The 12,368-nt window shown below is 41.5% G+C and overlaps 1 protein-coding gene across 4 annotated transcripts; it reads left to right on the top strand.

The window, feature by feature from the left end:
• Positions 1-3,976: 3,976 nt before the first annotated feature.
• On the top strand, positions 3,977-10,312 carry LOC133847734 (uncharacterized). 4 transcript variants are annotated; one of them, XM_062282928.1, is made up of 4 exons: positions 3,977-4,174; positions 4,234-4,508; positions 4,571-6,557; positions 6,606-10,312. In XM_062282928.1, the coding sequence occupies exons 1-4, from the start codon at positions 4,069-4,071 to the stop codon at positions 10,139-10,141; spliced, it is 5,904 nt and encodes a 1,967-aa protein (XP_062138912.1). In that variant the 5' UTR covers positions 3,977-4,068; the 3' UTR covers positions 10,142-10,312. The 4 variants fall into 4 exon arrangements, with proteins under 4 accessions (XP_062138912.1, XP_062138911.1, XP_062138910.1 ...); XM_062282929.1 differs by having other exon boundaries at positions 3,979-4,174; positions 4,571-5,954; positions 6,669-10,312; XM_062282927.1 differs by having other exon boundaries at positions 4,574-10,312.
• Positions 10,313-12,368: the final 2,056 nt, after the last annotated feature.

Genomic DNA, 12,368 nt, shown 5'->3' with positions numbered 1-12,368 from the left:
CCTTAATATACTAAAAACGAGTACACACTTTAAATACTGAAAATATACTGAAACAGATTTCACACATAAAATACTAAAAATATACTGAGAGAGTGTACATACTTCAAATATTGAAAAAAAAAATACTGAGAAAGACTACATACTTAATATACTGAAAATGTACTGAAAACGAGTCCATACTTAAAATACTGAAAATATACTGGAAAGGGAAAAATATAATAAAATACTCATAAAGAGTACCTACTTAAAATGCTGAAAAAAAAAAAACATAAAGAAGAGTGCATACTTAAAAAACTGAATAATAGAATCTTAAAAAAAAAGTTGAATAAATTGTATTTTTTTCTTTTATTCTTCCAGTATTTTTTTCTGTATTTTAAGTATAAGTATTTACAAATAATATTTGGTAAATACTTTATTTCCATTCTCTGCAACACGTTTGGAACTGCAGCTGGAAATAAAAATAATTAAACACAAGTATTTTTGTAGTTACTATTAGCGATACTTTAATTACATAATATACTTTGAAGTATAGAAAAGTATTACATATGATTATTACGCAGCATCCCTTGCAAACTGCATTTATAAGTTCTAAAGCTTTCACATTGTATACTTAGTTGCATTTTTTAACTATGCTAACATTCATAGCATCCATAAAGCGCAGACTTAAATGTTTTATGGTAACTTGCAGTCGAGCATACGCAGTGCATTTTTATGTTTTCTTAGCTGGCTCTAACTCTTTTTGTTGATAGTCTTCCTCGACCCTCGACCCCGTGGTACATTTAGTATGTACCTTGTAGTCTTCTGTGTGTGTGTGTGTTTGTGTTGCTGTCAGTCTTACATTAGTTCGCCTCGGCAGCCACAACGTCGTCCATTTTAATATGCGCATTAATGCGGCACAAAGCGTCGCGAAAAGTGACAACCTGGGAGCTGGATACTGCGAAGACATTTTGCATAAAAGTGCAAGAATGGGAAGTATATGCAAATACCTGCTTGATTGCCTGCCTGCCAGACTGCCAGACTGCCAGCCAGCCTGAGTTTCAGCCTGCCATCACATGTCTCCCACATTACATTTACAGCAGCATGCATATGTATGTGACCCAAGCGAGATGAGTTTTAACAGTTTTCAACTAAGTATTGAACAGCACTTAACAGTTTGCATGCATATTACACATAGTGGCCACAATTAACATCAAAAATTAAACCGCTAAGCGCAATTTGTAGCCTTGGAATTCAAAGTGTGTTTAATAATGTTGATAAGTGTTTTTGTACGGCTATCACTTATATCTCGCTTAGCGGTCACAGCTGAATTAAATGAATTGTCCGGTAAACCAAGTTTATAGCCTTAGAACATCAGCGAATTTTGTTCAAAGTGTGTTCAGTAATACTGATAAGTAATTTTTTACAGTTATCACTTATATCTCGTTTAGTGGCCACAACTGGGTTAAATAGATGTGCCGCTAAGCGAAGTTTGGAGGTATAGAATACCCACGAATTGAGTTTCAAGTGTGTTTAATAGTGCTGATAAGTGCACTTTTACAGTTATCTCATATATCTCGCTTAACGGCCACAATTGCGATAAATAGATGAGCCGCTAAGCGAAGTTTGTAGCTATGGAATATAAGCAAGTTGAGTTCGAAGAGTGTTCAACAATGCTGATAAGTGCTCTTTTACAGTTGTTACATATACATATGTATCTCGTTTAGCGGCCACAACTGGCTTAAATAAATGGGCAGCTCAGCAAAATTTAAAAGTGTTGCAGTTAAGTGTGAGCTTTCAAAGAGCAGTAAATGCTGCTAAGCTAAGTTGAAAAGTGTGTTTAACCTTGCAGTTGTGGCCGCTAAGTGAAGTTTTGGCGGATTAGTGAGCTGTGAGTTTATATAGAAGTTTAGTTCTTTAAATAAAATAAATACTTTAAATGCAATGTTGGTAAATAAATGTATATTCAATGTTGTGGCAGTTATCTTCAATTTGTTGTTTTATACACAGCTGCAACTTACTGAGAGACACTATTGCCAAAAATGTGAGTTCCTTATTGTCTGGCATATACATAGTATTTCATTGTGTTGCGTCTCGCTCGCTAACAATTCAATTATCCCTCGCATGTGTGTGTGGAAGAGAGAGCGAGAGAGAGAGAGAGAAAGGAGAGTCTTCGTTTTTGTGAGTTTTCTAAAGCTTAAGTCAAACATTTGCCCGTGTGCCGTCGCGCCAGCTAAATGAAGCGACACCGCGTAATCGTTTGTCCTCGCACACAGTCACAGTCACAGTCACACGATGGAATTGTGACTTTCGGACGTGGCACAACATACAAAACAAGCACAACGTGCCACCGTCTCGCTTGCTGCTTGCTGCTTGCAACACCTACTCAATGCGGAGTTGAGAGTGAGAGAGAGAGAGAGAGAGAGACGAGCTACGGCTTTATTCGATTATTTGTGCGCAGCAGCATCATTTCGTTTGCTTTCCGGTTGTTTTTCCTTTATCCTCGCCATCGTCCTTCTAGCTATGCTTGCTGCTTGCTGCCTGTCGACTGCTCTTTGACTCTGCCACACGGCGACGTCATATTTCCTTTCTTTCTTTCTTTACGCGCAGACGGTGTTCACTTTTTTTGTTGTTCTGCTGCTGCTCTTCACCATCATCATCATCATCGTCATCATCTTGTTCTTAGGGCGGCGACGGCGACGGCGACAGCGGCACTTGTCGAGTCGTTCACCGTGTGGAAAGTTTAGTGAGCTTAGGCGCTGGGCGCGCCAGCTTGCCTCGGATTTCATTTCCGGCATGTTGCGGTTACGTTAAGTAACGGAGATTGCATCGCTAATGATGCAATTGTGTTTGGCGGAAATGAAAGCGGTTTCGTGTGACGACTTGCGCCCGAGCCGACCGCAAGGACACTCTCACACTCGCAGGACACACACACAACCCCGAGTTGAACTTGAAGCAAAATGAAGTAGCAGCAAAAACTTGTAAATTGAGAAAAGAAAACTATGCTGCGCCGTTGACTTAATTGCACTTTACGTTCCACCTTTTTTTTTGTTCCACGTTCGCACTTCCGTTTGGCGCCGTCACAAAACCGGAAATGCATGTCAATGCTAAAGCTTTTCTTGCTAAGAAGCAACTCGCAACTAACGCACATAATTGGCTGATTGCCTGACATAAATGAGACAGCGAAGAAATGCAAATGAAGCAACGGATTGCAGCCACTTGCTGTGGATAACTTTAAGGTGGAAGAAAGCTGAAGTCGAGAGTGCTCGACTCTAGGATACCCACTACACATTGTAAATAAAAGCCAAACAGTGCGGTATTATTCTTAAAATATATCAAATAAATATAGTGCAAAATACTAAAATATACCAAATGGTATATTTGGTATATGGATATAGTACTACGTTCAAAATGGACCTTAGACCATAAATGGCAATTATACTAAAAAATATACCAAAAGCTGCATTTGGTATATTGAGTGCAGAATATACCAGATTGCCAGTCAAAGCAAAAAACTTAAAAATATACCAAATATTATATTTAGTATAATTCAAAATATACCATATAGTACTAAAATATACTAGATTGTCATACACACTAAAACTAGAAATATACCAAAAGCTTACCTTAAATATATACCATGAAGTACTAAAATATACAAGATTGCAAACAAAGGCAAATACTAACAACATATACCAAGTGCTATATTCGGTATATTGATAACTTACTACATTTAAAATATACCATAGAGTCTCGCCTATTGAAGCTGATCAAAAATAGAATAAAGTCAGAGATGGCTTCTTATGCCTTATGCATTTCTTGCAGGCACAAAGTTATAATGTCCTTCTACCCTATGGATACCGGGTATAAAAAGTGCATCAAGAAATCCGTATGGATTTCTATGGTAGCACCTCAAAAACTGAGCACAGCTCAAAACTGAGAGATTTCGTATACAAAGATGAAATGCCAGCAGGCTTTGCTGGACATTGTTCATTCGGCTTCTCTACCCCCGACAAAAAATCACATTTCATTTCATCATTCAGGCTAAAAGTGCAATAAAACATTAAGTGATTTCCCCCCTCCCTGCTCAGCATGTACAATGAGTCGCAACGAGAGCAAACGAGAGCAAATGATGCGGCACAGATTCGATCACAACAATGTGAACCAACTGACGACAATTGGCGAAGGAACATAACATGTCGGTTGAGTTGATTAAACAGTTTTCTTGTTGTGTCTCACTAACACCTGAATTTGTAGTTGCCAGCAATGAAAATGAATTCCGTGGCCCATTGGCACACAATTTGGCCACAATGCCGCTGGAGCAATTGTCGGATATGACGCCCCCAAATTGGGAAACGACGACGATGACGACGACAGCTGATGCATCGACGACGCAACCCAATTCGTATGTGGACAGTTTGTATCAGGAGATTGTGAATCGTTTCGATGAGCTGCGTCGATGCATTGCACGTGGCGATAATCAACAGCAACAGCTGCCACACGATGCCTGCGATGTGTGCACCACGCAGCAGGTTAGCCAACATAAAATAAAGTAAAAGTAAAAGCTTCTCGACTAACTTCACTGTTCACACAGAAGAATGGAACACAGAGAACGGTGCGTAAGGTGACAACGTTGCGGGATCAATGTGGAAATGTCACCGGTCACCTCGAGGAGACGAGCACCGTGTCGAATGGTCGAACAGAGTCGCCTGGTGAGCAGCTCGCTGATATTTCAATGCCAACGTTTCACGAGGATAATTCAACGATTCCAACCCTACAACAACAACAACATCTGTCTGGTGAATGCATTGCGAATACAAGTGCACCGGGGGCAATGCTGTTGGACTCAACGATGACGGGCAGAGTTAATCAGACTGTGGGCAACATTCTGGCACCGTCGTTTGGCACCAATGTCTGTCTCGAGAATGTCGGCCAAGGCATGCAAACGATGCGACAGCAACAGCAACAACTGCCGGTAAACTGTTTGCCCAATGAGTGCCTGGATAATGTGACAGCGCCCTCGTCCTGCGAGTGCCTGGAGGATGTCACGGCGCCTTCGTCGTTGGGTCACAGCCGATTAGCGTCAAGACGACACCAACAGAGATCACAGAATATCTGCGATGTAACAGCTCCTTCCTTCGCCGGTTCAACTCGCGGAGCAACGCGTCTGGAGGACCTGAGCATGCCCAGTTTTGGCGGCATCTCGGGCGCTGCCAGAGCCCGTTCGCCAAGTCGCCAACAACGTGAGAATATCTGCGATATAACAGCGCCTTCGTTTGGAAATGAATCTATAGGCGATGCAACAATGACCACCGAATGCCTGCAGGACATCAGTATGCCGACATTTGGACAAGTCTCGGGCGCATCGAGAACCAGATCTCCGCGACGTCAACAGCGATCTGGACGCCCTGCTGTTATGACTAATGAATGCTTGGATAATGTGACTATGCCTTCCTTTGGTGGTGTTTCGGGTTCATCGAGGCGACAGCAAACTATGCCCTCGGAATGCCTGGAAAACATTACGCAACCTTCATTCGGGAGGAGTCAAAGTGTAGCCAATTTCTTAGATATGCCTTCTTCTTATGTAAATAGTCGAGGTGCAGCTCTTTCTAATGAGTACTTGGACAATGTGACTATGCCTTCGTTTGGTGGTGTTTCGGGTTCATCAAGGCGTCATCAAACAATGCCATCGGAATGTCTGGAGGACATGACGCAACCTTCCCTTGGAGTAAGTCGAAGATTAGCTATTACCAACGAGTGCTTAGACAACATAACGATGCCTTCCTTGAATGAAGTCTCCGGATCTTTAAATCGTCAGCAAACTATGCCTTCGGAGTGCCTGGAGAACATAACACAACCTTCCTTCGGTAGTAGTCGAGCTGTAGTTGATTTTTTAGATATGCCTTCATCTGGAAATAGTCGAGCTGCGGCCATGACTAATGAATGCTTGGACAATGTGACAATGCCTTCCTTTGGTGGTGTTTCGGGTTCATCGAGGCGACAGCAAACTATGCCCTCGGAATGCCTGGAAAACATTACGCAACCTTCATTCGGGAGGAGTCAAAGTGTAGCCAATTTCTTAGATATGCCTTCTTCTTATGTAAATAGTCGAGGTGCAGCTCTTACTAATGAGTGCTTGGACAATGTGACAATGCCTTCGTTTGGTGGTGTTTCGGGTTCATCAAGGCGTCATCAAACAATGCCATCGGAATGTCTGGAGGACATGACGCAACCTTCCCTTGGAGTAAGTCGACGATTAGCTATAACCAACGAGTGCTTAGACAACATAACGATGCCTTCCTTGAATGAAGTCTCCGGATCTTTAAATCGTCAGCAAACTATGCCTTCGGAGTGCCTGGAGAACATAACACAACCTTCCTTCGGTAGTAGTCGAGCTGTAGTTGATTTTTTAGATATGCCTTCATCTGGAAATAGTCGAGCTGCGGCCATGACTAATGAATGCTTGGACAATGTGACTATGCCTTCCTTTGGTGGGGTTTCAGGTTCATCGAGGCGACAACGAACTATGCCTTCGGAATGTCTTGAGAACATAACGCAACCTTCATTCGAGAGTAGTCGAGGTGTAGATCATTTTTTAGATGTACCTTCGACTTATGGAAATAGTCGAGGTGCAGCTCTGACAAATGAATGCTCAGATAATGTGACGATGCCTTCCTTTGGTGGCGTCTCAGGTTCTTTGAGAAGACAACGAACTATGCCCTCGGAATGCCTAGAGAACATAACACAACCTTCATTCGGAAGTAGTCGAGCTGCTGCCATAACGAATGAGTGTTTAGACAACATTACGATGCCTTCTTTTAATGAAGTTTCCAGTTCTTTAAGACGCCAGCAAACCATGCCCTCAGAGTGCCTTGCGGACGTAACGCAACCTTCGTATGGAAATAGTCGATCGCTAGCTATAACCAGCGAGTGTCTGGATAACATGACGATGCCGTCGTTTGGCGGTGTTTCTGGCTCGTCACGCAGACAGCAAACATTGCCTCTGGAGTATTTGGATAATGTCACCCAACCAACGTTTGACGACAGCCGACGACAACAGCAAATGTACAATCAATCTCGGACAGGAGGACGACGACAAAGAACACAGAATATTTGCGATGGGACAGCTCCTTCCTTTGGCAGTTCAAGTCGCGGTCTGGATGACTTTGGCGGTGTTTCGAGTGCCTCACGCACAAGATCTTCGCGACGTCGCCAGCGTTCAGCGGCGCCAGCATTTCACAGTACCGGACGTGGACAGTTGACCAACGAGTGCCTGGACAACGTAACAATGCCCAGCTTTGGGGGCGTATCTGCTGCTTCGAGACGTCAGCAAAGCTTGCCCTCGGCGTGGTTGAATGATGTGTCACAACCCTCGTTTGGCAGCAGCTCGTTGCATGGTCAGACGACTCGGAGACAGCAGCAGAACATGTCGAACATGCGATCAATGCGGACTCAAGAGTGTTTGGATGATATGACAATGCCGTCGTTCGGCGGAATTTCTGGCATTTCGAGCAGACGCATGCCAAGTGAATGCTTGGCCGATGTGAGTGCCCCATCTTCGTTTGGGGGACGCAGCAGATCAGCGCGACGCTCGCCGTATCACGGAGAATACTTCGGGAATTCAACGATTAATCCATGCTTGGAGGATGTGAGCATGCCTTCGTTTGGCGGCGTCTCCGGAGCTTCGCAAGCTCGATCTCCACGACGCCAGCAGCGATCTGGACGCTCTGCGGTCATGACGAACGAGTGCTTGGATAATGTGACTATGCCTTCCTTTGGTGGCGTTTCAGGTTCATCGAGGCGACAGCAAACTATGCCCTCGGAATGCCTGGAAAACATTACTCAACCTTCATTCGGGAGTAGTCGAAGTGTAGACAATTTCTTGGATATATCTACGTCTTATGGAAATAGTCGAGGTGCAGCTCTTACTAATGAGTTCTTGGACAATGTGACAATGCCTTCGTTTGGTGGTGTTTCGGGTTCATCGAGACGTCATCAAACTATGCCTTCGGAATGCCTGGAGGACATAACGCAACCTTCATTTGGAGAAAGTGGAAGATTAGCTTTGACCAACGAGTGCTTAGACAACATTACGATGCCTTCTTTAGGTGTCTCTTTAAGACGTCAACAAACAATGCCCTCGGAGTGTCTTGAGAACGTAACGCAACCTTCATTCGGTAGTAGTCGAGCTGCGGTTGGTTTTGCCGAAATGCCTCCCGCTTATGGAAATAGTCGAGCTACAGTCATGCCGAGCGAATGCTTGGACAATGTGACAATGCCTTCCTTTGGCGACTCTTTAAGACGGCAACAAACAATGCCCTCGGAATGCCTGGAGAACATAACACAACCCTCCTTTGGTACTAGTCGAGCTGCAGCTCTGACAAGTGAATGCTTGGATAATGTGACGATGCCTTCCTTTGGTGGCGTCTCAGGTTCATTGAGAAGACAGCGAACTATGCCCTCGGAGTGCCTGGAGAACATAACACAACCTTCATTCGGAAGTAGTCGAGCTGCTGCCTTAACGAATGAGTGTTTAGACAACATTACGATGCCTTCCTTCAATGAAGTATCCGCTTCCTTAAGACGTCAGCAAACTATGCCCTCGGAATGCCTAGAGAACATAACGCAACCATCTTTCATCGACGGTCGATCAAGAGTTATGACCAACGAGTGTTTAGACAACATGACTGCGCCTTCGTTTGGCGGAGTTTCAGGTGTGTCGCGACGCCAACAATTATTGCCCTCGGAGTGCCTTGAAAATGTGACTCAACCCTCATTCGATGACATGTCGTACTACGTTAATGACAACGCAGATGCAAGTGTTGCACTTGGACGCCGTCAAACGTCGAGAAGACAGCAAAGATCACAGAATATCTGCGATGTAACAGCTCCTTCCTTTGCCAGTTCAACTCGCGGAGCAACGCGCCTTGAGGACCTGAGCATGCCCAGCTTTGGTGGCATATCGGGTGCTTCCAGAGTCCGTTCCCCAAGTCGCCGGCAACGTGAGAATATCTGCGATATTACCGCGCCGTCTTTTGCCCCGGAGAGTGTGGCAATGCCGAGCTATGCAGGACGCAGTCAATCGCAAGGAGCAACAAGGAGACATATGCGCGACCTCTGTTCGGAGTATTTGGAGGACATGACAATGCCTTCATATGCTATGAGTCAAAACACGCCACAGTTGTGGGATATAACGCCGCCGGAATGGGATTACAATAGTTATGCCAGCTACAGTCGACGACCACGCTCTGTGGATGATGGGAATGTGATGAGAAGTCTGCAAGTAAGTGGCTTCGAGTGCCTGGACGATGTAACAATGCCAACGATGCGTCGCACTCGTAGCTTTCCATGCGTACCCAACAGCCAACAGCGGCTGGGCAACGACAACGAGAGCACAATGAATGTGTTGCACTTCAGCTATCAGAGCCGGCAACCCATCGATGCGGATGCCAGCTATCCGAGTGAGTTGCTGGGCAATGTGAGTGCTCCGACATACGCGAGCAATTTGAGTAGACCTCAGCGTTCGGATCGAAGTAATATGCAGAACGAAAAGCCAACGATGTTGGACTCAACATCGAACCAACGGCCACGCAATAACTTTGCACGCTCCACAGCCATTGGCGAAGAAGTTGCCACCGCCGATTCTAATGAGGAGCCCTGTCAATGTCCTGCTTCGCAAGTGGATCAAACTAGCAGCCAAATAAGACAGAATGCGAGTGAGAAGCAGGCATCGAATCAAAGCATTGCCAAGCAAGAGGATGGATCTGCTGCCAAGAAGGAAGTAACGATTATTGCGTCTGTGACATCGATGACACGCATCTATATGAAGAAAAACGATGACAGCAACTATCAGAATATTAACGATATATCGATGCCATCGGAATATCAAAGTGGTGCCAATAAAACAATGTTTATCACGAACATCAGTGAACCGAGCTTTACCAATCTATCTGCCACGAATCCAAATTATAATGCCACAGCACAAACATCGACAACGCTCCCAACTCCCCAGCCAGTGCGTGACAATCCAAATAATGCTAGAAAATGTGTGGCAAACAATCGAGTTGAGGCTAGACCAAAATGCTGTTGCAGCAACAATTGTCGCCGATATCGCAAATCGCGGCAATCGACGATGAAAACTCGTCATAATCCTGACTTTAAATAATTGTACTCATTTTTATAGATTTTATTTTATCAACATTCTGATATTTGACAAAACGATGAGATGGGATGGAAACAGTTAATGATATTTATTACATGTTTTATTTTTAGCCTGATGAAATGATCGAAATTTTTAATGCAGTTGACAAAAATAAGAAGTGAATACAAAACGTTTGAAATATTTTGTAGTTTTCTTCTTTTTTATTTTTGTTGGTTGAAACTTGAGTTCATTTTTTGTACATAACATACAATAACAACTACTGTCTTTATGATTCTTAAAAGTTTAGTTGCTATCAGGTACAAATTTTAGAAGTTATTTAAGAAATACTTTTGTAAGGGAAGAAATATCTAATTACTACAGGTCATAGTTGCTTTGGATGATAATCTGGTATATTTTGCACTCTATGGTATATTTTGAATCTAGTACTATACCAATATACCAAATGTAGCCTTTGGTTTAGTATTTTTTAATGTTGTACTATATCAAAATACGAAATATATCATCTGATATTGGTTGACAATCTTGTATATTTTTCACTTTATGGTATATCTCGAATATACTATATATTCTATATCAATATACCAAATATGATATTTATCATATTTTTAGTATTTTTGTAGCATATTAATTTGGTATATTTTAAAACTAATATCACAATATATTTCTTTCCAAATTTGGAAACCTTTTGTTTTCCTTTTTATGTTAAATCATCTTTTTAGTTTATAGCTGTCGAGTCAACTTTGCAAAATATTAGAAATATATTATTTAGAGTCCACAACTTTTGGTTAGGAAAACATTTTTTTATATTTAAACTATGTGTTATTAATTACCGCAAACGAATTCTTTGTATTGGACTCTCTTATTGAATATTAAGAAAAAATTTCTTATATTTATTTTATTTATTAAAAATAACATGCAGAATTATTGCCAACAAACATGTTCGCATTAAAAGTGTGTCAACGTTTTTATTGACATTTATAGTTAGAGTCAGTCTCAGTCAGAGAGAATTTGCCGCACACCTTGAATTTATTTCTGTGCAAAGTTGCGACACGACATATTGAGACGATTTCCGCTGCAAGCTGTGACATTTCGATGGGGCCAAGTGGGCTAGATGAGAGAGGAGCGATAAGTGGGCGTGGGGGTTGAGGATTGAAATTGTTCCATGACTGTCATAAGACAATTGAACAAACGCAAAATTATTCACAACAATAGCGACAAAGGCAATCACAACAACAGCAACAACAACAACAACAACAACTGCAACAGTTTAACAAAACGTAGACAATAGAAACAAGAAAACAAACAAAAAATCGAGTAGATGCAATTGGACTAAACTAGACTGACTTATACCTTGTAAATTGTTAAAATATCATTCAAAATTTGAGCTAGGAAAGAAATTTCTAAAATAATTGAGTTATCTATTAAACATTATAATATATGTTAATTTTATGCTATTATTGTCAACATTTTAAAGGGAAAAAGAACATTAAGTATACGCAAAACATTTACAAAAGGAACAATTAAGTATATGCAGAGTATGCAAACACATTTTGAATGCTCAATTATAAAAATCGTTTTTTAATCTTAATAAATGACAAAGTTGTAGCATGAAATAACATTATAATATTCTTTATGCGATTGTAAAGCAATTTCCGAAGTCATGAAATTAAGTATACGCAACGTGTTCTAGAGCACTTGAAACCGAAGTGAATTATAAATGCCTTTTCGAGTGAGAATTGATCTCAAGTTCAATGTTAAAGCTGTGTTACAAAATAAAAATGTTGTATTCCTTATGAAGATTATAAAATTGATAAAGTATATTAGGTATACGCAGAGTGTATAATCACACTTTAAAAAGAGAGAATAATAAACGTTTTCTTAGAGTCGATACTGATCTGAAGTTTCATGTCAAAAATGTGCTATGAAATAAAAAAACATTATTTCGTATGCACTAACGTTTATAAAATATATTAAGTATACGCATATTTGGCAAGCACACTTTATAAGACGAATAAACGTATTTTTCAAATTGAGATTGTTCGAAAGATCAATGCGAGTATTGAGGAATGAAATAAGTATGTACAAAAGCACTTTAAAGGAAAGGGAATGTGTAACTAAATAAAAATACAAAGTTCTTTATGGAAATTATAAAATCTAGATAATATATTAAGTATACGAATAAACGTTCTAAACGTTTGTTTGAAAGATCAATGCCAAAATATGTGTAATA

This window comes from Drosophila sulfurigaster, chromosome X, assembly GCF_023558435.1.
Source record: "Drosophila sulfurigaster albostrigata strain 15112-1811.04 chromosome X, ASM2355843v2, whole genome shotgun sequence".
NCBI lineage: Eukaryota > Metazoa > Arthropoda > Insecta > Diptera > Drosophilidae > Drosophila > Drosophila sulfurigaster.
Note: the sequence above shows the minus strand (reverse complement) of the source record. Positions and strands in the feature narration are given on the sequence as shown.

Bases quoted from the DNA above. Each gene is read 5' to 3' on its own strand.
- LOC133847734 (XM_062282926.1), top strand. From the start codon at position 4,069: ATGTACAATGAGTCGCAACGAGAGCAAACGAGAGCAAATGATGCGGCA. The intron at 4,175-4,233 runs GTCGGTTGAGTT...CTGAATTTGTAG, and splicing joins TTGGCGAAGGAACATAACAT to TTGCCAGCAATGAAAATGAA. The intron at 4,509-4,570 runs GTTAGCCAACAT...CTGTTCACACAG, and splicing joins ATGTGTGCACCACGCAGCAG to AAGAATGGAACACAGAGAAC.